This window comes from Echiichthys vipera (genome assembly GCF_963691815.1).
Source record: "Echiichthys vipera genome assembly, chromosome: 15".
Lineage (NCBI taxonomy): Eukaryota > Metazoa > Chordata > Actinopteri > Perciformes > Trachinidae > Echiichthys > Echiichthys vipera.
Genome location: NC_139840.1, coordinates 23,673,921 through 23,695,287, shown reverse-complemented (window position 1 = coordinate 23,695,287; position 21,367 = coordinate 23,673,921). Strand labels below are relative to the sequence as shown.

The 21,367-nt window shown below is 41.8% G+C and overlaps 1 protein-coding gene across 1 annotated transcript in view; it reads left to right on the top strand.

The window, feature by feature from the left end:
• Positions 1–10,047, top strand: part of slc6a9 (solute carrier family 6 member 9) — a 64,196-nt gene extending 54,149 nt beyond the window's left edge. The window contains exons 10-14 of the mRNA XM_083928375.1: positions 486–620; positions 704–803; positions 2,868–2,968; positions 5,344–5,514; positions 6,139–10,047. Coding sequence (XP_083784501.1) covers positions 486–620; positions 704–803; positions 2,868–2,968; positions 5,344–5,514; positions 6,139–6,393 — 762 coding nt within the window. The 3' untranslated portion in view covers positions 6,394–10,047. The remainder of the gene's footprint in view (positions 1–485; positions 621–703; positions 804–2,867; positions 2,969–5,343; positions 5,515–6,138) is intronic.
• Positions 10,048–21,367: the final 11,320 nt, after the last annotated feature.

Here is a 21,367-nt window from a genome sequence, read left to right as displayed (position 1 = left end):
CATATGGGTCATTCAGAATCTGATCTTAGAGCCGTTTGACCTCTCTGTGAAGGGCATGATAATAAAGAAAAATATAAAAGGCACTGAAAAGACTTGCTTAGGACTAGCTCAACTGGTCGAGCGTGCGCTCCATATACAAGGCTCAGTCCTTGCAGCAGTGGCCTGGGTTTGACTCCAACCGGTGGCACTTTGCTGCATGTCTTCCCCTCTCTCTTTCCCCTTTTCTGTCCATCTTGAGCTTTGCTGCAAATAAAGGCAAGAATGTTAAAGCCATAATCTTTAAAAAAGGAAATCATTATGTTTTCACCATCTGTATATGCCTATAGATTGCAGAAACCATTAATTGATTGCGTTATATTGATTGTAACTGGGACTGTAGACTTCCGTTTACATGCCTCGCTGCTAAGCTTGAAAGGTGTCCATCTTAAAAAACATCATGTCTCATTTTAATGAAATCCATAAACCCTTTGTCCCTGTTCATGTAGTTCTGTCTGCTGGAGACTCTGGTGACGGCCGTCGTCGATGAGATTGGTACAGACTGGATCATCAGGAACAAGACTGTTGTCACACTGTCAGTGGCCGTAGTTGGATTCTTACTGGGAGTGCCACTAACGACACGGGTAGGTCCCAATCACATGCAGATCAAGTCTCTGGACGTTTTCTCTCACAGAGGTGACTCATGCTCTGTTTTCTGCATGTGCAGGCAGGAATCTATTGGTTGCTACTGATGGACAACTATGCTGCTAGCTTCTCTTTGGTTGTCATCTCTTGCATCATGTGCATCTGCGTCATGTATGTTTATGGTAAGGAGGGAAATACACTGACTATGTTGTTGTTTGCTCTTATTTGAATTTCCAACATTGCATGTTTAAAAAAACAGAAAACCTGCTGTTACTATCAATTCACTATGTGCTTTGCAATTTGGTTTGTATTTCTGGTTTGCTTGCCTATTTTCCTTATCTCTGTAGACGATTTGAGATACCAAGACATAATGATTCCTTAAAAAGGTAGTTTCAGCACAGCTATAATAGAGTCTGAGAGCAGGAACATTATCTGTCACCAGAATATCAGCGATAAATGTCAGTTTGTCCGTGTCTAGAATAAAAGATGGAGACAGGTGTGAAGGAGAGGAAAGTTCCTTAACAGAGTCTTCCTTGTCAGTCCTTGAAATACTCTCACTTTTTCGAATCAAAAGAATGTGAGCTTAATTGTTAACTCACCATTATATACCCAAAACATCTAATAGTACAGGAGCCAGAAATACTGCTTTTCCCCGCCAATGCCAGGCTGAACAAGCCCAAAATGCTGCCTCAGGACATGTTTTCATGCCAGACTAGAAAAAAACCTCTCTTACTTAGCTGCACATCAATACCTACTGTGGCGTTTAAGATAGGTATGGGCCCGTAGGCTGCAGTTTTCGTAGACACATTTTGAGGCTGCAGGAAATATGACAGCGCAGGGAGAACAGCCTTTCTCACACAGGATTCATATTATAATAAAGTAGGGTTCCGTGACTGAGTGCATATTAAAAGACAATATTAATGAGAATAACGGTTGTTTGTTTACCTTTGTCGTAGCACACACTCTGGCTCAGGTTCTCTTAGTCCAGTTCCAATCAGTACAAGTCGGTGGACAGACCCATGGTCTGATATCAACACTTTATATGAGGACCAAATTTCTAGTGTATTGTGAAGGCATTTGTAATACATTATAGTGCTTTATAACTGCACTCATGAACACACATAATGCTTTCTGATGCACTATATCAATAGTCATAAAACATTATAGATGTGACTTGTAATGATTTATATGTTCAAACTTAAACAAGAGGTTGACTGATGGGACTAATACATTATTACCATCTGTATTCTGTACTCAGCTATATAATCCATGCAGTATCATACATTATTGTATGTGTAAAGTAAAGTGAAGTACATATTGATGCAACTACAATATTGCATGCTTTATTATAAGATTTTAATGTTGACGGTAACCAAGTTCACGCATTTTCATGCTTTTAGAACAATCTATGCTGCATCATAACATACTGTGAGTCCTTACAGCTGATTGTAGACGTGTGTATAGGTGAGTACAGGAAGTCATAATGTATTATAAGCCCCATCAGTCACAAAAGCATCCATAAGACACTTGAAGTTATAATTCATTATATTGTATGTCACATCTATGTTTTTTACTTTTGATAAAGTGCATCAAACAGGGTGCAGCCGGTGGAACAGTGGTTAGAGCAGCCGCCCCATGTTAAGAGGGGAAGGTCCTCGAGGCAGCGGCCTGCGTCCCTTTGCTGCATGTCTCTCCCCTCTCTCTCTCTCTCCCCATTTCCTGTCTGTTCTACCTAATAAAAGGCTTGAAAACTGCCCAAAAAAGGTGTGTTAATGCGGGCATTCATGAAGCATTATGAATACAATATAATTCACCATGAATGCCCTGATAATGTGGTGTAGTCTTCATAATAAGTGTTAGCAATTAATCTCTCAATTAAAAATGGATTTGCTTTTAGAAGTTCTGTCAAACTGTCAAATGTGAATAGCTTGTTAAAAAGTCCAGTCGATCTGAGGCCTCTGTACATGTGTGGCTCCTCAGCTGCAGCCTCGGTCACAAAACAGGAATAAACTAGAAAGGATAAAAGAAACCAACGTCAATCACATTAAACTCACAGACTGCACGACATATACAGTCCAAAACGTTAGGGTTAGGGTTCCCTTGAGGTAAATGAGGTGTAGAGACCACACGCCGACTCTACTTTCACGTGTAAATGTTTTGAATGTCATTTTTAAAATGTAAAATGAGCAATCAAACTTTGATACACATCTTGGAATTTCCAGAGTAACTTTTTGTTCCGATCGCAGGCCACCAAAACTACTTTAAGGACGTGGAGATGATGCTGGGCTTCCCTCCTCCTCTCTTCTTCAAAGTCTGCTGGAGATTCATCTCTCCCGTCATTATCTCTGTAAGTGAACACACACACACAAGCACACCTGTCATTGACGTGGGTCATGGTGATTGAACCTTCTATCAAAATGGGACATTGTTGCAGTCACATAAAACTTGTGTCACCCTGAAACATTAATGTGTTGCAGGAAACAAACCATCGCAGTGCTTCGATGAAAGACATGAAACAATCACAAGTAGCTCAAAATAATATCTCTGGTGATCGTGCCACATTTCTGACTACATTTAACAAAGCATAGGTGGATATTTGCCAAACATTTAGCCAACGCAGTGTGTCATGCATGTGTGTCTATTACATAAGTTCTGTAAGAACACACAGTTTAAATTTGAATTATCATTAAAACCGTGTTTGATTAGGGCACTTTGGAAAAACTCACTGTAAATACTGTCCGGCATCAACCATAATTGACAACGTTTTTCAGCCTTCTCAGAAAGTCTCAGCCTGGAGTGTTGTCAAACTTTAGTTTTTCAAAGAGTGCTGAGAGAAACTTCAGACAGTCACCCTGTGTGCAGAACACGCAGAAAGAAAATCACTGCAAAAGGCTGCTATTATTTTAACGTTGCTGCTATTTTTCTTTGTGGATTTCACTATAAAACTTAATGTGCATTAGTTGTTTTTGAACATTTTCATCACATTTTAACAATACCGTGATAAAACTGATAACCCTGATAATTTCAGTCATTATAATTGTTATGAAATATCCATACCGTTCCATCCTCCTGAGCATATTGTTCATAATCTGACTCCGCCAGATGGATCGATTGGCATGATTCTCATTGTCTCAGCATATCCATCTGGTAACACTCGTTTGGAGATCTTTTGGGAAGGGGCGAAAATACTGGTTGCTGATTGGATAAATCACCAACATCACCAACATACGGGCCAAATCAACCAATCAGATCAACAAAGCGTATGATGTACTAACAGCATCGGGGCAAAGCTCAGAAAGTAAACAACATGTCGGTAAAGGATATTTGCCGTTTGTGTGACGTGAATTTACAAATAAAAGGCACAGTATTAGGTGGCTGGCATGCTGTGCTCAGCCGCCATGTTGTTTTCACCGAACAGTCGCTTCTTATGTCGTCACACTTAAATAAGCCTCAAAACCAACGCTGATTGGTTCGGTCGCTAGGTAAATTTCTCCAAATTTTGTCCGCCGCATGGTACCAAACTGTTCTGCGAGATAAATACAATGGAGCTCGCAAGATCAGGATGGTCTCTCGAGGCTATATTATTTAAGAGGATATTAAAGATTGCTTCAAAATTGAATAGGCATAACATAATGGGAATAATTTAATTGTGTGCGTAAACTATGAAAAACGGTGTAGAAATAAATGATTTACAATACAAGATTTTGTTTATTAAGAATGTTATGATATGATAAGTGTTTGGCTTAATGTTTGTTAAAGGAGCTGTTTAATTGTTGTGTATAACTGTGTATGACTGTATGAGTGTGGACCCCAGAAAGAATAGCCAATGCTAATGCTAATGGAGATCCTACTAAAAGAAAACAAACAGTGATGTAGAGATCTGCAGGAGGTTGAGTGTGAGCTTCTAAACTTTCCTGTGGTGCTGACACATTGTGAGGGACGTGACCTACATTCGAGCCGCCGTCAACACTAATCTGTTTGGCTACTGTCGGCTTTGTTTCTAACATGAACTTCTGAAAGAAAATCTTTCTGACTGGGAAATGGACACATGCAGCTGCTATCAATGGTATTTCCCAAGCAGGCGTATTAGTCCGCTAAGCTGCCGGGCCGACCAAGAAATTCATTGTTGTGGATTATTGGTCAGATTTCAGGCACTTTTGTTCTCGCTTTCATTTCACTACGCAGATTAATGCGCTGCTCTCCGGGGCTTCTGCTCAAGCTGTGATTGAACTCACTGCTGTTGGGATCCGTCGTGATTTGTGATCATAATTATCTGCAACTTTTAAATGTCTGTCGTGCACAGTGATTTCATTTGTACTGCATCAGTGCAGGCTTCTTGTGGAAAACCGATGAGCTGTAAAGGACGTGTTTGACCGTAGCAACAGCTGCCATTTGGTTGGACTAATTATAGCCAGGATAAGGAAGGATGATTCAACCCTTACTGTTGTGGTATATCTTAATACGTTTACCTATTAATGTGTAATTAATACAATAGAGCGTAACATCATGTTCATTTTTGTTTTCATGACCGTCTATCTATAGTATATTGGATATGAGTTACAGATATTGTAGAAAAACATTTAGACATAATTATTTTATTGGTTGTCTTCCTGCTCTCTGTATTTTTAAATAAAGTTTAATTTCCAAAAGTTCTTTAAAACACCTGCTCAAAATGATAAAGCCCCTTTCTCATTCACTGCCTCTCTTCTTCTGTCCATGTAGTTCATCCTGATCTTCACGGTGATCCAGTACAAGCCCATTACCTACAACGACTACGTGTATCCCGGCTGGTCTCTGGGTATCGGCTTCTCCATGGCCCTGTCCTCAGTGGTCTGCATACCCATCTATGCCCTCTACAAGATCTCAAGGTCCCCAGGAGCAACCTTCAGAGAGGTAGGTTGACAGTTTGTGGGTCGGGTCGGTTTTGAGCAGTTTATTAACAGTGCAGAGCAGCTCACTCACACTAGACGCCTCTTTTGCGTCCTGACAACAGGCATTCTGCGTGAGATCATACCTGGGGCAGCTTTACGCCGCCTTTGCTTGGTCCGTGGGAATTACAGTTTGAATTACAGTTGGAATTCCAGCGTTCGGTCATTGTGGCGCGGTTGTCGGATCTTTGTGTGAAAAGTATTTCTGATTCAGACACGCTCATATCCGGCTGTTAAGTCTGACTCGACACCCTTTCAAAATACGATTTCTGGGTCCAAATGCTCCGTTGAAACGGCCGCACATAAATCAGTGAACAACACCTCTAAAGTCAGTTTGACACCTTTTTCATCCATAACAAAGAGGTCAAATGACAATTACGTTGTTTTTTTTAAAACTCAGATCTGCTCAAACAACGGGGAACAGCACTGCTGCGTTGTAGTAACTCGAGGCGTGGACTCGGAAATCATATTTTGAAAGGGCATTACGTCATGACTTAATAGCCTGATATGTTTTGGACTCCCCCCTAAAGGTTCCCCTCATATTGAGGCTGCTCTGAATAATGCGTCCCTCTTTCTCTTTTTACCTCAGCGGTTAAGGCACGCCTGCCGGGCACACCCAACGTGGGGCCCTGCCCTGCAGGAGCACCGGATAGGCCGCTATGCCTCCATGGCCTCCGAAGACACTGTGGAGGCTCGTCCCCTCAAGGAGAAGGAGGAGGTGAAGGAGGAGCTGAAAGAAGAGCTGAAGGAGGAGGCGAAGGAGAGGAAGGATGATATCAGCCTCACTATCCAGGGAAGCAATGGCTCCACCAACACACACAACAACCCCAACCCCAGCGCATAGACGGCACCCCAGCTCTGTCAGCGCTACCGGGCGCGGCCCCCGGTGCCCCCACAATCTCTTCCTTCTCTTCCTCCATCCTCACCCCACTTTCCCACAGTCTGTGGGGGAGATCCCATTCGCTGGAGACCTTTACATATTGTAAGGGCTTATTATATCTACCCTAACCTCTTCTATCTGTCTGTCGTCTCTAGAAAAAAACGAAGAAATAAAAAACGAAAGGAAGAAAAAAATTGGATCATCATCCAAAAGATTTGTGTGTATGTCAGTGTGCGTGTGTGGGCGGGTTGTTAATTTGTTACACATAATTTAATAATGCCGTTGGTTTCTCCTTTAATTTTTTGTAAAAACCTGTATATGTCATCTTCATATGCAGTTAGAGGTACAGTAGATTGTGATGCTGCACGTGTTTGTTTTGTGCATGCAGCAACATAGAGACACACACTGTTCTCCTTGATTCTGTTAGCTGGGTGTGTTTGGGATGGGTTAGACTTTCTAGCAGCAGTGGTTTGAAAGCTGGAGACTTGCGAAGAGATACACAGTTTTGCTGTAATGAAGAAGAGCAGGGTGAACTGTGCCTGAACTGGCCATTTACAGTTTGATAATGCTGGAAGATGGAAATTGGCTCAATTCTTATGACCATAAAAAGAGGCGGATGCACTCATTCACACCCATACACTCACACTATTGTACATTTTACAGCACACAGTGACCTCAACCATCGTTGATCTCAGCTTAAGACTAAGTCTTGTTATTTTATGCTGCTTCCTCTTTTAAAAAGTTCTACACATATTTAGCACCCGAGATGTCGACTGATATCCTGTGGAAATGTCCTCCATTTGTAACTATTTTTCCACTAAAGCTGCTTAAACTCTAAAATCACAGCAGAGGAATATCAGTGAACTTAAACGGTGCTGTACTCTCTGCCTCCACATTCACACCCACGAGCATTTGTTTCACGTTTTTTTGACAGAAGAGATCCCAGTGCCCATTTCTCAGGGTCTATGCGAAGTTAAACTCTGGTTTCTTGTCTGTGGACACTGTCTCGAAACAATGTGTCCTGTTAAGATTAAAGGGACCGAAACCACCTTTCCCCTCTGTCGAAAAACACCAAAACAAACACAAAACACAGGTGGATGCAACTCTGTATATAGAAGTGCCATCTCTCCTTAAGTCTTCCAGGCGTTCTTTTTGAGTGAAATGCACCTTGGGATGTAGTCTGTGAAGGAGGATCCGGGCTAGAGGACGTAGCTAATGAAAGGATCGTACACGTGTCGTAGTCTGTGTCTCCCGTGGGTCGTAGCAATCTGCCCCATTAAGGCATGTTACCAAAAACATTACCTGAGTTACCTGAGTCCTGCACATGTTTTTGGTAACATATATACTGTATATCTCAGAAAGACTGGTAATGTATTCAGTCTCTTACAGTCAGTGGAACCTTTAATGTATTTACAGGCGTTTATTTTAAAAGATCTGAGCCAAGCTGTGCTGTGACGGGTGGAGAGGACAGAAAGCACAGAGACGCAGCTTGTTTCCAGAAGTATACAGAATAAAAAAACTCTTAAATGAACTATGTAGATTTAAATGTAGCTGTATAGTATCAGTCTCTCAGTAGAAGTCTCCCCTTTTACCTCTCATTCTTTTACAGTAACTTAGTAAATAATTATAAAGACAGCATATGTTTATTTTGTACAAAAACATAAAAAAGATACAGAATCATAATTAACAATGTTTACCATTCCTCACGTGTGAGTTGATTTGTTGTTGTTTTGTCGGAGGGTGTGATAGGACGGAGAGGGCTCTCTTTAGCACGCAGGGTTGGGTTTCCCACAAGTGTTCTGGTTGGAAAGCATCCAGGACAACTTTGTAGTAGTGTGGTCGCAGGTGTTTGCGGCAGTCTAAATACAGAACAAAGCTATGAAAATACTTGTCTTTTTGGTCATTTACACAGTTGTTTGAAGATCACAGGTTCCTTTTGTCTTTTCATCCTAAGATGCTTTGTTGGACGCCTGCTCAGATGGTAGTGAGACGCGTTTAGCTTCACAGCAGGGAGGGATTTTGGGGATCGCATCAGGTCGGGCTGTAATGTTTCTTCATGTCCTAGTCTTAATTTTTGAGCTGTCAAATTACATGGAAGGAGTTTGGAGAACCAGAGGGCTATGATACCAGTAGGAGCATGGAACATATTCACATTATTGTATACGGCATGTTTACATGTAGAGACTTAAAGGAATAGTTTGATATTATGTGAAATAGTCTTGTTTGCTTTCTCTCTGGGAAGATAAATACCACTCGCATGCATGTACGGTGAATATGAAGCTGAAGATGGCACCTGGTTAGCTTAGCTTAGCATAATGACTGGAGACAGGGGGAAACAGCTAGCCTGACACTCCAAATGTCACAAAATCTGCCTCCAGCATATCTGACGCTCACTAATGAATATGTTTTATCTTGTTTAATATGCACACAAATATCTGATGGTTGCCAGGCAACTGGTCCCATCCAAGAGATAGTGCGGCACATGATGTAACCCCTGTTATTTGGCAAATTGCAGTTTAGACACTTGGATTTTTGCATGGATTAAATGAACAACAAAGGTGTTAATTACTGAGCTGCAATCTTGATGCTAAGCTAAGCTAACCAGCTGCCGGATGCAGCTTCATATTTAGCGTAGAGACATGAGAGTGGTATAAGTCTATCTCAGGAAGCAATAAAAGACACTGCCCAAAATGTTGAGCTATCCTTTCTCTATATGTTTGCGTGCTTGTCAGGCTTTTCAACCATTTCCAGAAATATTAAAGCACAACGTCAGATTTAATCTGCACTTTCTCTCTTTTCTTTCACCACTATTCCCTCATCAGCATGTCTTTAGGAGAGGATATGGATTTTAACACGACAGTGCAGTTGCTCCACTGATCCACAAGATGGAGTAGTAATGCTGACACTCAGGGTAGAAAAAGGCACAAGAGAGGTGTAACTGTGAGCTTAATACAAACAAGTGATAAGCATAGTGAGCATTATACATAAATCCAATAAAAAGCACACATATCTACCCAGGTTTTTAACAGGCTTTTTTTTTATTTTTACAGCAACAGATTATAGAAGCATACTCTGGCTCTTCACATAGGTGGAGAATTGTAGCTTTGGTAAACTTCTCTCACCACACACTGTTTTTTAATAGCGTTTATTTGTTATTCAACTGTAAAACCAGGTGCTCTATGAAATAATACATCATCACCATCTATGGATCTAATCTTGAGTTGCTTCATCTGAGTAGAAGTTACAACCTAAGGAATGTTGCACTTTTTAAATGAGGTTTTATTTGCTGAAAAGGGTGAATATGAAATTAAACTTTTGAGTGCATATGGGGACAGCTTGTGGCTCAGACCGTTTCCTGTTTGTGGTTGCCTGTCTCGTGCGTTCATGCTGTAGTTAAGTGAAGCTTAGCCAACATGTTACCATGCTATCTCTCTATATATCCCAACCTTCGCCATCTCTGCTGGCCCCACAACTCTTCCTCCCTTTGTACAGTAATGTAAAAAATATATAATCGGACTGTGTGTATGTGTGTGATTCTCTCTGCTTTGATTTCGAGGGTGGGTAAGTGTGTTTTTGCGGGTCGAGGGGAGGGCGGGGTTTTGTTTTTGATTTGTCATTTTTCTCGTAGTGTAATGTAGACGACGTCAGGTGTATAGTGTACTATGTGTGTAGTGGATTAGCTCTTACTGCTGAACCTGCATGTAGAACAGGCAAAGTGTCTGTATTGATGTCAATGTACCTTTAACCTATCAGAACTAGCCAAGTCTTATTCTGCTAATAATATAGTCTATCTTTTAAGAAAAAAAAACACATTTTGTACTAAAAGAAGAGAAAGAAAACTACATATTTTATCTTCAGATTTTAATCATTGTTTATCCAATGTTAAATGACCATTTTTTTTTGGGGGGGGGGGGTTGTTTTTGAAGTTGCTTTCACTGAAACATTAAATAAATTGGATAAATCCAGCTAATATTAAAAGGCATTTCCAAACAAAAAGCTTTGGATCGAAACTTGAACTTGGAAAGAATGGTTCGGTTTTCTTTTTTTGGTGACGATGTGGTGCCAACAGTCGTACATCACTGTTTACTTTTAATATTCTGTGGCCCTTAACCCAAACCGTTTGGCTTTTTTCTGCCTAGTTGTTACAAAATGTTTAAAAATGAGCAAAATCAAAACACCAAAATGATTCTGCCACCCAGACTGAATTAGCAAAGGACCCATTAACTCACATTTTCACTCTTGTGCAGCTCTGATGAAAATGATCAGAACATAATATTGTTTTATTTGGGCATTTTAGGCAATTATATGGCAAATATGTGTCAGACAAGGGTCTAGTTACTATTATATTTTGGTTAATTTCTCTTGTTGGTAAAGTAAACCTTCAATTAGCGGGCTACCAAAAGAGTAAAACCAATTTAGTCTTCCAGGAAACCTAAAAAATCACAAGTGAAAATAGTTCATTATTGACCCACGTCTTCAGATACGAATATGTTATTGCCTACTGAGTGGCTGCACAGGAAGCCACTGATGTTGCAGAACGTGGACTGCGTGAAGCGTCGGACCATTTTTATACACAAACTCACAGCACAACTGCTCCACTGCACTAAAAAACAAAACTGTGATTTTACCTTGTTTCTGAGGTTCTCTGTAAATTACAGAACATTACCTCTTGAATTTCTTACTACTGCTCACATAAACATACTCTTGTGTTTCAGCACTTTAAAGAAATCATTAGTTGGTTTTGTATAAGCAAAAAAAAAAAAAATTCACACTTGAAAGAAGAAAACAAGTATGGTAAATAATGTCTTATTTTCAGTGGTCCGGCTGAAAGAAACTGTCCAAGTGTCAGTGGACGAATGCTGTGTTGTTGCTATGCCAATGTAAAACTGTTTCATGGGAGGAGTGGAGAGAAAAGCACAAGTGAGAAAAGAGAACACAGTTCTTTTGGTATCCTCTATCATATCTATCTGTCTATCTATCTAACCATGTCTGTTCTTCTTGTCCTTCAACCTTTAGGGCCAAAATCCATTGAAATGTCTTAGTCCTGTCAGCTGTATATCGTAAACTGTTGAATTACAAAATGGTAAATAAAATCTATTTTAAAGATCAGTGTGCCGCAGAGTTCATGCTTTGTTTCCTAACGTGCATTCATACGGTTCAAAATGATTCTGAACCTTTGCTGTAATAGATTTGACACATATTTGGTATTTTACATTTACTTTAAACGCATGCTTCCTTTTTTTTTGGTTCAGTATTCTTTGTTGTGGCTGTTGCTGATATTCAGTAAGTTAAAGAACGAGCACTAAAGCTGTGTCTTACTTGTTTTCATACCGTTTATATTAGTATGAAAGTGACAAAGGAATAACTATTTCATATAATGTTGACTTATAGAAAATATGGAATCTACATAACCCAAATTATCCCATAAGTGTCTAGTTATTCCAGACCTTTTCAGTTGTGCCCCCTTAAAGTGACTGCAGTCGATTAGTCAAATTAATTCCATACCACTTTTCCTTAACCTTGATGAAATAATATGACTTCAAGGAGCTTTGTGAAGAGAATTAATAAGGACTTGGGGAAAGAGATCTGCAGTGCTCAGAGAACCTGACTGCTCTTACAATGGCTGCGTAATTACACGATGGCGGATGTTATGACGTGGCGTTGTGGTGAAACTGCAATGTTAAAAAGCAACCCTGTGTTGTTATTTCATTTGATAGCTTGTCAGCGCCGTCAAGCTGTAAATCTGCAAAAAATTGTAATTCAGTCAGGATATTGTTAATGAAACTTCACATGTGCTCCTAAGCATGGGTGGATTACTGAACAGGCCTACTGGGCCCAGGTCCAGGGGAACAGCGGCTCAGGGGCCCTGTCTCACAAGATGTTGCTAGAAAATAAACCCTCAAAACAATCACAGAGATGCTAAATGACCACAAACATAGACATATTTACTACAAACGACCACAAAGAGATGCAAAATTACTAAAAATAGATGCAAAATGACTAAAAAAGGATCATTACGAATTATACACAGAAAACCTGGCAAGAATACTGGGACTTAATTGACACAGGAAAACAACTTTACAGTATTCAAAAAACAAAAGGCATTAGTGGAATACAGAGCAGGCGCTCAATGGAAGAGATGGTCATTACCCATCTGAGAACAGGACAGACAAGGTCAAATGGAACAATTCATAGAACTGGCAATATGCACTCAATGTAATAAACCTGAAATGGTCAAACGTGCTGATTAAATAAGAAGGGGTTTTATATCAAGACTAATTGATGAAAAACACAATAGTACTTTGGGGAATCTGCTAGGAAATGAAGTATTCCTATTCATTACTTTAGAGTGACAAGAATAAGAGTAGGTGGCAGTAATGTGCATATAAACTGGTTTGCCAACCACCATTAAAACCCAAGGGAAAAGTAGAAGAAGACTTCAGGTGTGTGTGTGAGGACTTCCTGCTGTTTGTGATGGCAGAGCCTCAATCAGATCAACACTTTTGAAAAGTTTGAGGAGTGCAGCAAGAGTGAGACTGAAAGGCTGAGCAGACTGGTCATATTATGGATTCAGACAGGTGAGTACAACAACAGAGTGTGTGTGAGTGTGTGTGTGTGTGTGTGTGTGTGTGTGTGTGTGTGTGTGTGTGTGTGTGTGTGTGTGTGTGTGTGTGTGTGTGTGTGTGTGTGTGTGTGTGTGCGCGCACAAGCAAAAGTTAAAGAAAAGTCAGAAGAATCAATATCAATGTGGCAGAGCAATGATTTTCTTTCCTGGCAGGAAAGGCAATAATGTTATTTTCCTTCGTTCCTACTAGATGGGGTTGGAGAGTTTTTAAAGTTGTACTCCATAAGAATTTAGATCCCTTGTTGTTAGCGGCCTCTGGCAGTGAGATGTAACTGCAGGTGAGCCTGTTCTTTCAGAGCCTCCATCTTGACACAGTCATAGTCACTATCCGCGTTGACTTACCTTCTTAAATCCATACACACACACACACACACACACACGTTCCTGTTATATTTTTGCCCTTACTACAAGCCTGACTGGGCTGGCAGACCAACCGCTGTCAGCAGCATCACTAAAATGGCGGCTTATTTACATCTAGGGAAGGAATGTCGCCTAGTGATGGTGAAATCAAAGCCTCATGAAGCAGTGAACCAAATTGAGACCCTGCTTTGTGACCAAGCCCCCACCACAGCGTCTTCCTGATTGACCCACTACAGAAATGCAAAAAAACTGCAGTTCTCAGAGTGTCCAATAGGGGCAGGCTTCATAATAGAGCAGTTTCTCATTGACCCCCATGTTAAACAGACCGTTTTCACAGCATCATTAAACCTGTTTAAGGCCTGGTACAAAAAAACATTCTAGTCTGTATGTTGAGGTAATATCTCCATGACAACACTGAGGGGGGTGAATTTTTTTGTACCAGCCTAGCTTTTATTTTATTCTCAAGAGTATTCAAGAGTATGTATTTTCAGTATAACAACCTTCTTTGAGTGTTCAGAAGCCGCTATACAAACATCACATCTTTCGCAGAACAGTAAATACACAAAATAATGAAGAGATTTGTCTTCGGGATGTTTTCAATTCTCACTAAACAAACTGGAATTGAGCAAGTTCAAAGATTTAATACAAAATAATGCAAAACTATATCAGAAACAAGAAAACAGTATGACTGCTGTAGTGTCCTCTGGAGAAATAAGGACCACTTGAATAATCCCATTACCATGTGGAGTCAGGAGAGGGCAGCATGGCTGCAAATCTAAAATCTAGTCCACATGAAGGCACAGCTGCTGCATGACATGGTATCAAGGCAACGCTGGCATAAAGAGCATTTCAAGCTTCAGACATGGTGAAGCAGCCAAAGCTTGGATCGTGGAAAATGTCCAGTAGCTAGATTAAAGGGTTGATCACTTTTGTCTTTTGATATTTCTGTCACTGTGTTCTCCGCGGACGAAAGAGGGTGTTGTAGTCGTTTTCTAATTGCCTTTAAGAGTAAGAGACTTGTAAATACACCAGACTGCATACAACAAAGATATGTTTAAAGCCCTGGTTGAAAGAGGGTGTTGCAGTCGTTTTCTAATTGCCTTTAAGAGTAAGAGACTTGTAAATACACCAGACCGCATTCAACAAAGCTATGTTTAAAGCCCTGGTTGTAGCTATTATTGTAATCTCCATCAGTGTGCAAGAGCAGGGAAACATGATGGTTTAGTTATTAGAGTTTTTAAAGCCTTCTGTCTCCACTGAATCCTTTTTTCACAATGAGGAAAATGACTTAACAGGTGTAGCATCTGTGTTATCAAACACCTAATCTTAATGCATCGTTCAGTGCTGTTACTTTGGGCTGACTATTAGTAGTCAAGTCAGACAGCTGTCACCCTGGAGTCGTCTGGTTCATTTCAAGGTTTCTACCCATTAAAGGGGAGTTTTTCTCTGGCCCTGTTGCTCATGGTGGGGTGTTGGCTCTTTGTAAATTAGCCTACTTGACCTGCTCTGTATCCAAAGTGTCTTAAGATAACTTCTGTTATGATTTGACGCAATATAAATAAAACTGACCTGACGTGACACCCATCAATGAATGTGCGCAGTAAAGCCGTTTTCACATGGACACTGTCAGCAGAATCAGATCTGGAGCTTCTCTTTCCCACATACAGCACACAACCAGAGAGTCTCGCTGTCAGACCTGTTATAAGTGGAAATAAATGCTCCATTTGGTTTAGGTGGGAGGGGGTGGGTGCTTAGGTAGAACAGCAGGGGGCAGGAGATGACAGGGATTACAGCACGCCAACAGAACAGTTCTTAATTTGGCCCCAAACAACCAAGTCTCTTGCCATTCTTTGAATTTGCCTGATGATTTTAGTGCAGTTCTTACTGACTCTCGTCGTCCCTCCCTCCCTCTGACATTTTCGTTGCCGTCTTTGTGTAAATCACCTTCTTCTTCACCGTCAGAGGTTTGTTTTGCTCCGCAGTTGGCTGATGCGTGATGCATGATATAAACGTCATCAAGACGCCCCATTTAAGTCTGTAAATACACCGGAGAATAAGCAGTGTATTCACACATGGGCTCACTCACAGTCTTTGTACTAGGGAGCTGGCAGGGTCAACACAGTTTGATGCCTAATCCGACTCAGTCAGATATTTGTGATTTGTGTTCACCCATGCAGTCCTGTCGGTTAATGTCTTTATGTCTAATGTCTAAATCATTTCAGGTTTGCAGTTCATGTGTGAAAGGGGCTTTAGTTTTTAGTGGCGCAGTAGAAAAAACATTAACATTTATCCTCTAACAACCATGAGTCCTTGTAGTAGATTTGTACTAGTTCATGAAAATCTCAAGATACCTCGTCATAGATGGAAATGCCAACCTGACAGAGAGGTCAGGGGGAGTCAATCAAAATCTAAGGAATCCTTTGTTGTGTCTGATGAATATTCATGCTAAATTCCGTGGCAGAAAAAAAGAATTACATCACGTGGAATCAGAAGAGGGCAGCATGACTGTGGATATAAGCACCATCAGCTCCTCCAGCCAAGCCATTTTATCACTCAGCCATAACATCCATCACGGGTGCCACCGGGTTACAGCATTAAATAACCAACACATCTATATTTCAGTGTCTAGTTAAGTGTTAACACAACATCCACTACACTTCTTAGTCTTGTTGTTTGCTTGCTGTTTTTTTCCAGTTACATAAGTCTTTTATCAGCACAATCACATCAGCCAGAACAGCTCCGTTTGGAGAAGATGGAAAACAACAAGACACACAGAATCACCCCTCAGAGTGGGACAGCAGTTGAATTATATAAATACTGATGCAAACAGTAACAGACAGAGGGCAGTTGTGGAGGTCGAAACTGTTGATTATAATCCTTGTATGCAGTCCATGTTGTCCTCAGAGCAACACTGCAGTGGAGTGGTACAGCCTGTGTGTCAGGGGTGGCTGAAGGACATTTCCTAGACCGGAGTAGACTTTTTTGACAGAAAGCAATTTTCCTGCTTGGGCGACCATTGTTGCATTTAGTTTGAAAGGTGACTCCAGATCTGGGAAGCCAACATTTCTACTTTCCAGAGCTGAAATAAAGCCACCGCTCAGGGTCACAGCATGTAAGCCGTTGCTTCTGTCGGCTATAATATACGACGTATCTGCTCTACTTTCATTAATAAGGTTGGGGGGAGAGAGAGAGTGGCTCTTATTGTTATTCAGATCATCTGACGCAAGCCAGAGATGAATTAATTAATAGAACAATCTTTCATCTGGATGTCAATCTGTTTGTTCCATGTGGTCTTGCTGAAATGCAAAACAGTAGAGGCAGTGATTTTATCACAGTGTTTGGAGGTTTTGTAAATGTGACACTGCTTGTCAGCAACCAGTCTTTTTATTTGGCATGCAGTTAACACACCAGTCATAATATAGTTAAATGAAAACTCAACTCATGGCACTTGGCATTCTTTATCATTGTTTAGGAAGAAGGACATAACGGGAGCAGCAGGCTTTAAAAGTGACATATCTTCCTTATAAATACGTTTTGTGCAGACGTGGAGGTGAACTGGGTTGTGAAGTTCATGTGATTTCCAAAAGGAACTGATGAATCTGCTTATTTCAAAAAAGTTTAAAGTGTGAAATTGGAGAATAGATAGGTATAGGTATATAGAATGAGTTTTTAATAGTGTTTGTTTTAAACTACACAGCTGTTACCTTCATGACTGTATCCGGTGTGTGTGTGTGTGTGTGTGTGTGTGTGTGTGTGTGTGTGTGTGTGTGTGTGTGTGTGTGTGTGTGTGTGTGTGTGTGTGTGTGTGTGTGTGTGTGTGTGTGTGTGTGTGTGTGTGTGTGTGTGTGTGTGTGTGTGTGTGTGTGTGTGTGTGTGTGTGTGTGTGTGTATATTGTGTAACTGCATTAAGACACATTAATTATTGGATTCGTTCAATGATGCAGTGTGGATCACTCACACCGTTCCACAGAAAGATGTGACCTTTGTTTGAACATTATGCAGAATTTGCTTTGCTGGCTTAGCTAAATGTTTGGCTGCGAGCCTGTCACTCACCCGGTAATTGCTTTACCACTCTGCATTTTCCCTCAGATTACCAAAGGATAGCAAGACATGTCGACTGTTAAATTGAAGGAAAATAGTTTTCGGAGAGAGCTAACAGCACTGACTTTATTAAATTAGCATGGCTCTGCCTTTGCCAAGGTTTTCACAACATGTTTCTCTCTGTAAAATTACTTTGCTAATTCCTGTTTCCTGAAGGGTGACTTTGCATTTCTTATGTAAAACCCCTGTGGGGGAATATGTTCTCTTGGCAATTGACCTAACTTTTAATTTCCACAGGTTCCAAGTCAGTTACCATGACACCTCGTCCATGCCCGAACAGGGTGAAAATGACCAACTCATAGGGCAGGGTGATAATTCAACATGATAATTAATGATAATTAACCGTCGTTCAATGGAATCGTATCATGACGTCATATATCGACATATTGTGACATACAATTAATCCACAGTATATTGATAATTTAAAAAAGCGCTGTGAGAATGACGACAATTACAGCCGGATGATACAGCAAAAAAATGATCCATAGGCAAGGTTTGAGGTGGGTCATCAAGGCGATTCTTTATTCATTGCCCTTGGCAAATCGTATAGGCACATCACGATCACCAAACAAAAGAGAACCCCAGGTTGCCAAAATGGCGCCTATTTATAGGGTGTCAACCTATTACCCTGGAAGAATCCATTCTCCAGGATCCCTGGCCTAAAACATTTTTAACCCACCATTGTTTTTATTTCTGTATCTGCACCCCATCATCTGTGACTTATATATATCCTACTCTACATCCACTGACAGAGAAAATACACCAATACACTTCATATTACCTCCACTAAAATACAATACACACATTTACCACCCCCACACCAATTTACACTTGGCTGCCCCCGGAACTATATAAGTGGCGTCCGTTTCCTGGGGAAGCCTTTTGCCTGCACACCCGGAAGACAAAAGACTGGTGAGTACACAACACTCTTGATTTATCCACTGCACACTCATTAAGCAACACAATACATTTTTAACTTAGCTCCTTGTTTGATCAATTAACAACTTAATAGGCACATTTAACCCCATGTCCCTCTGCTCTAGGTAAACTGCGTGGCCTACACAGCACCTATCAGCCAGATCAAGACCCGCCAAACATCAATCACATGGCTACAAATCCAAAAATAGTGTTAAAATGTATTGTGCAAATCTCTAATAAAGTGCTGTTGCTCTTCTTAAAGTGTCTGTGCAATTATTAAAGTGCATCTGTATTCATACTCGGTCTAAAGTGCGTGGTGCCATGTGTGCAAAACTGGTGACGATGTGCTCTTCGTCACATTTCCTCCTCCCTCTCCCCAAAGAGAACAGTACCTCATTCCTCTGACACTCTGGACAAACAGTCCGCCACCACATTTGACTTCCCCGACCTGTAGTGCACCGTGAAGTCATAGGGCTGCAGAGCCAGATACCATCCAGCGATGCGCATGTTGGCATCCCTCATGCGATGCAGCCACTGTAGAGCCCGATGATCAGTTTCCAGGAGGAAGTGCCGTCCCAGCAGATAATATCTGAGGGTGTCGATGGCCCACTTCATCGCTAAGCACTCCTTTTCTACTGTAGAGTACCTTGTCTCTCTGTCCAGCAGCTTCCGACTTAGAAACACCACGGGTCTTCTCTCTCCTTCCACCTCCTGCAGCAACACTGCTCCCAGGCCCACTCCGGAAGCGTCCGTCTGCAGGATGAAAGGCTTCTCAAAATCAGGACTGTGTAGGACTGGGTGAGTGCAGATGGATTCCTTGAGGTCCCTGAAGGCTCTGTCACATTCATCAGTCCATTGAATCTTGTTTGGAGCAGAGGCTTTGGTTAGATCATTCAACAAAACAGCTTTATCCGCAAAATGAGGCACAAACTTACGATACCAGCCCACCAGACCAAGGAATCCCCTCAACCTCTTTTTGGTAGTGGGAACAGGAAAGGATTGGATGGCCTCCATTTTCCCAAGCTGTGGTCTAATTTGTCCAAAACCAATGACGTAACCCAAGTACTCCACTTCTCTTTGGGCAACAGCACACTTGTGAGGGTTAATGGTGAGGCCGGCTGCCCCTATTTTCTGCAGCACCTGCTGCAGATGAACCATATGCTCCTCCCATGATTGGCTGAAGATAACTACATCATCCAAATATGCAGCCACACAGTCAGACAAATCCCTCAAAACATGGTCCATTAGTCTTTGAAATGTGGCTGGCGCCCCCTGGAGACCAAATGGCATGACCTTAAACTGATACATACCGAATGGTGTTCTGAAAGCTGTCATCTCCTTGGCATCTGGTGCCAAGGCGACCTGCCAGTAGCCCTTGCTGAGGTCCAGTGTGGTGATGTACCGAGCTCTTCCAACTCGCTCCACCAGATCATCAATCCGAGGCATTGGGTATGGGTCAAAGTTGGACACTGTATTCAGGTATCTGAAATCAATACAAAATCGGAGTGTACCATCCTTCTTTGGGACCAGCACAATGGGACTGCACCACTCACTGCAGGAAATCTCTATTATTCCCAGCTCCAACATCAGCTTAATTTCCTTCTGCAGCAGAGGAATCAACCGCTCAGGAATCCTATAGCTTTTCTGACGCACTGGGGCCTCTCCCTTCAGCCGAATCCTATGTTGCACCAGTGAGGTGAAACCTGGTGTCTCTCTGAAGAGCTCTGGGTCAAGCAGGGGCTTCACCTCTGCCTGCCGGGTGAGGGACAGATGTGACAGGTCCACTTCTGGGCCCTCGGCTGTTGTGGCAGTAGCTGGGAAGAACTTGTCAACAGTATCCTCCTCCTGAACCGCACGGACCAAAAGCTGCTGGTGCACAGGCTCTGAACGCACCTGGAACTCCTTAAGCAGGTTAACATGAAAAGTCTGATATTTTTTAAACCTGTTGTGCATAAAAAGTTCATATGTGACCGTGCCCATGCGTTTGCTGATTTCATATGGCCCATGCCATTTAGTCAGTAACTTGCTTTCACTGGTTGGCAGCAGTAACAGCACTTTTTGACCTGGGTGAAAGACCCGCTCTCTGGCCTTTTGATCATACCACACCTTCTGGTTTCGTTGAGCTGACTCCATGTGTTCATGTGCAAGCGCCGTCATCTCCTCCAGTCTCTCCCTCATTTTTACCACATATGCCACCACATTTTCTCCTTCTGGCTTCGAACTCTCCCAGTAGTCTTTCAGCAGGTCCAGTGGTCCTCTCACCTGGCGCCCATACAACAGTTCAAACGGAGAGAAACCTGTAGATGCCTGTGGGACCTCTCTGTAGGCAAACAGAAGGTATGGCAGCCAGCGGTCCCAATCGGAGCCTGTGTGGGATACAAACTTGCGCAGCATGTTTTTCAGTGTCTGGTTATAGCGCTCCACCAGTCCATCTGTCTGGGGGTGGTAAGGGGTGGTCTTAATGCCCTTTACTCCTAACACTTGATAAACCTGCTGCAACAGTTTGGACAAAAAATTAGTCCCACAGTCTGTTAAAATCTCCTTGGGTATGCCCACTCTAGAAAAAAGTTGCACAAGGCAATCTGCTACTTGTCTAGCTTTGAAAGATCTGAGGGGGAAGGCTTCAGGGTACCGTGTGGCATAGTCGCAGACAACCAAAATATAACGGTGGCCTGAGGAACTTTTCTCTATTGGGCCTACAATGTCCATGCCTATCCTCTCAAAGGGTGTATCAATGATGGGTAACGACTGTAATTGGGCACGTACGACTCCTTTAGCAGAGGTCAGTTGGCAGGTTTCACATGAAGCACAGAAATGAGAGACTTGAGTGTACATCCCTGGCCAAACAAAACGGCTTGCAATCCTGTATAGAGTTTTCTGGAAAGCCATGTGGCCTGCCCATGGAATTGAATGACCCATCTCCATAACTCTCTG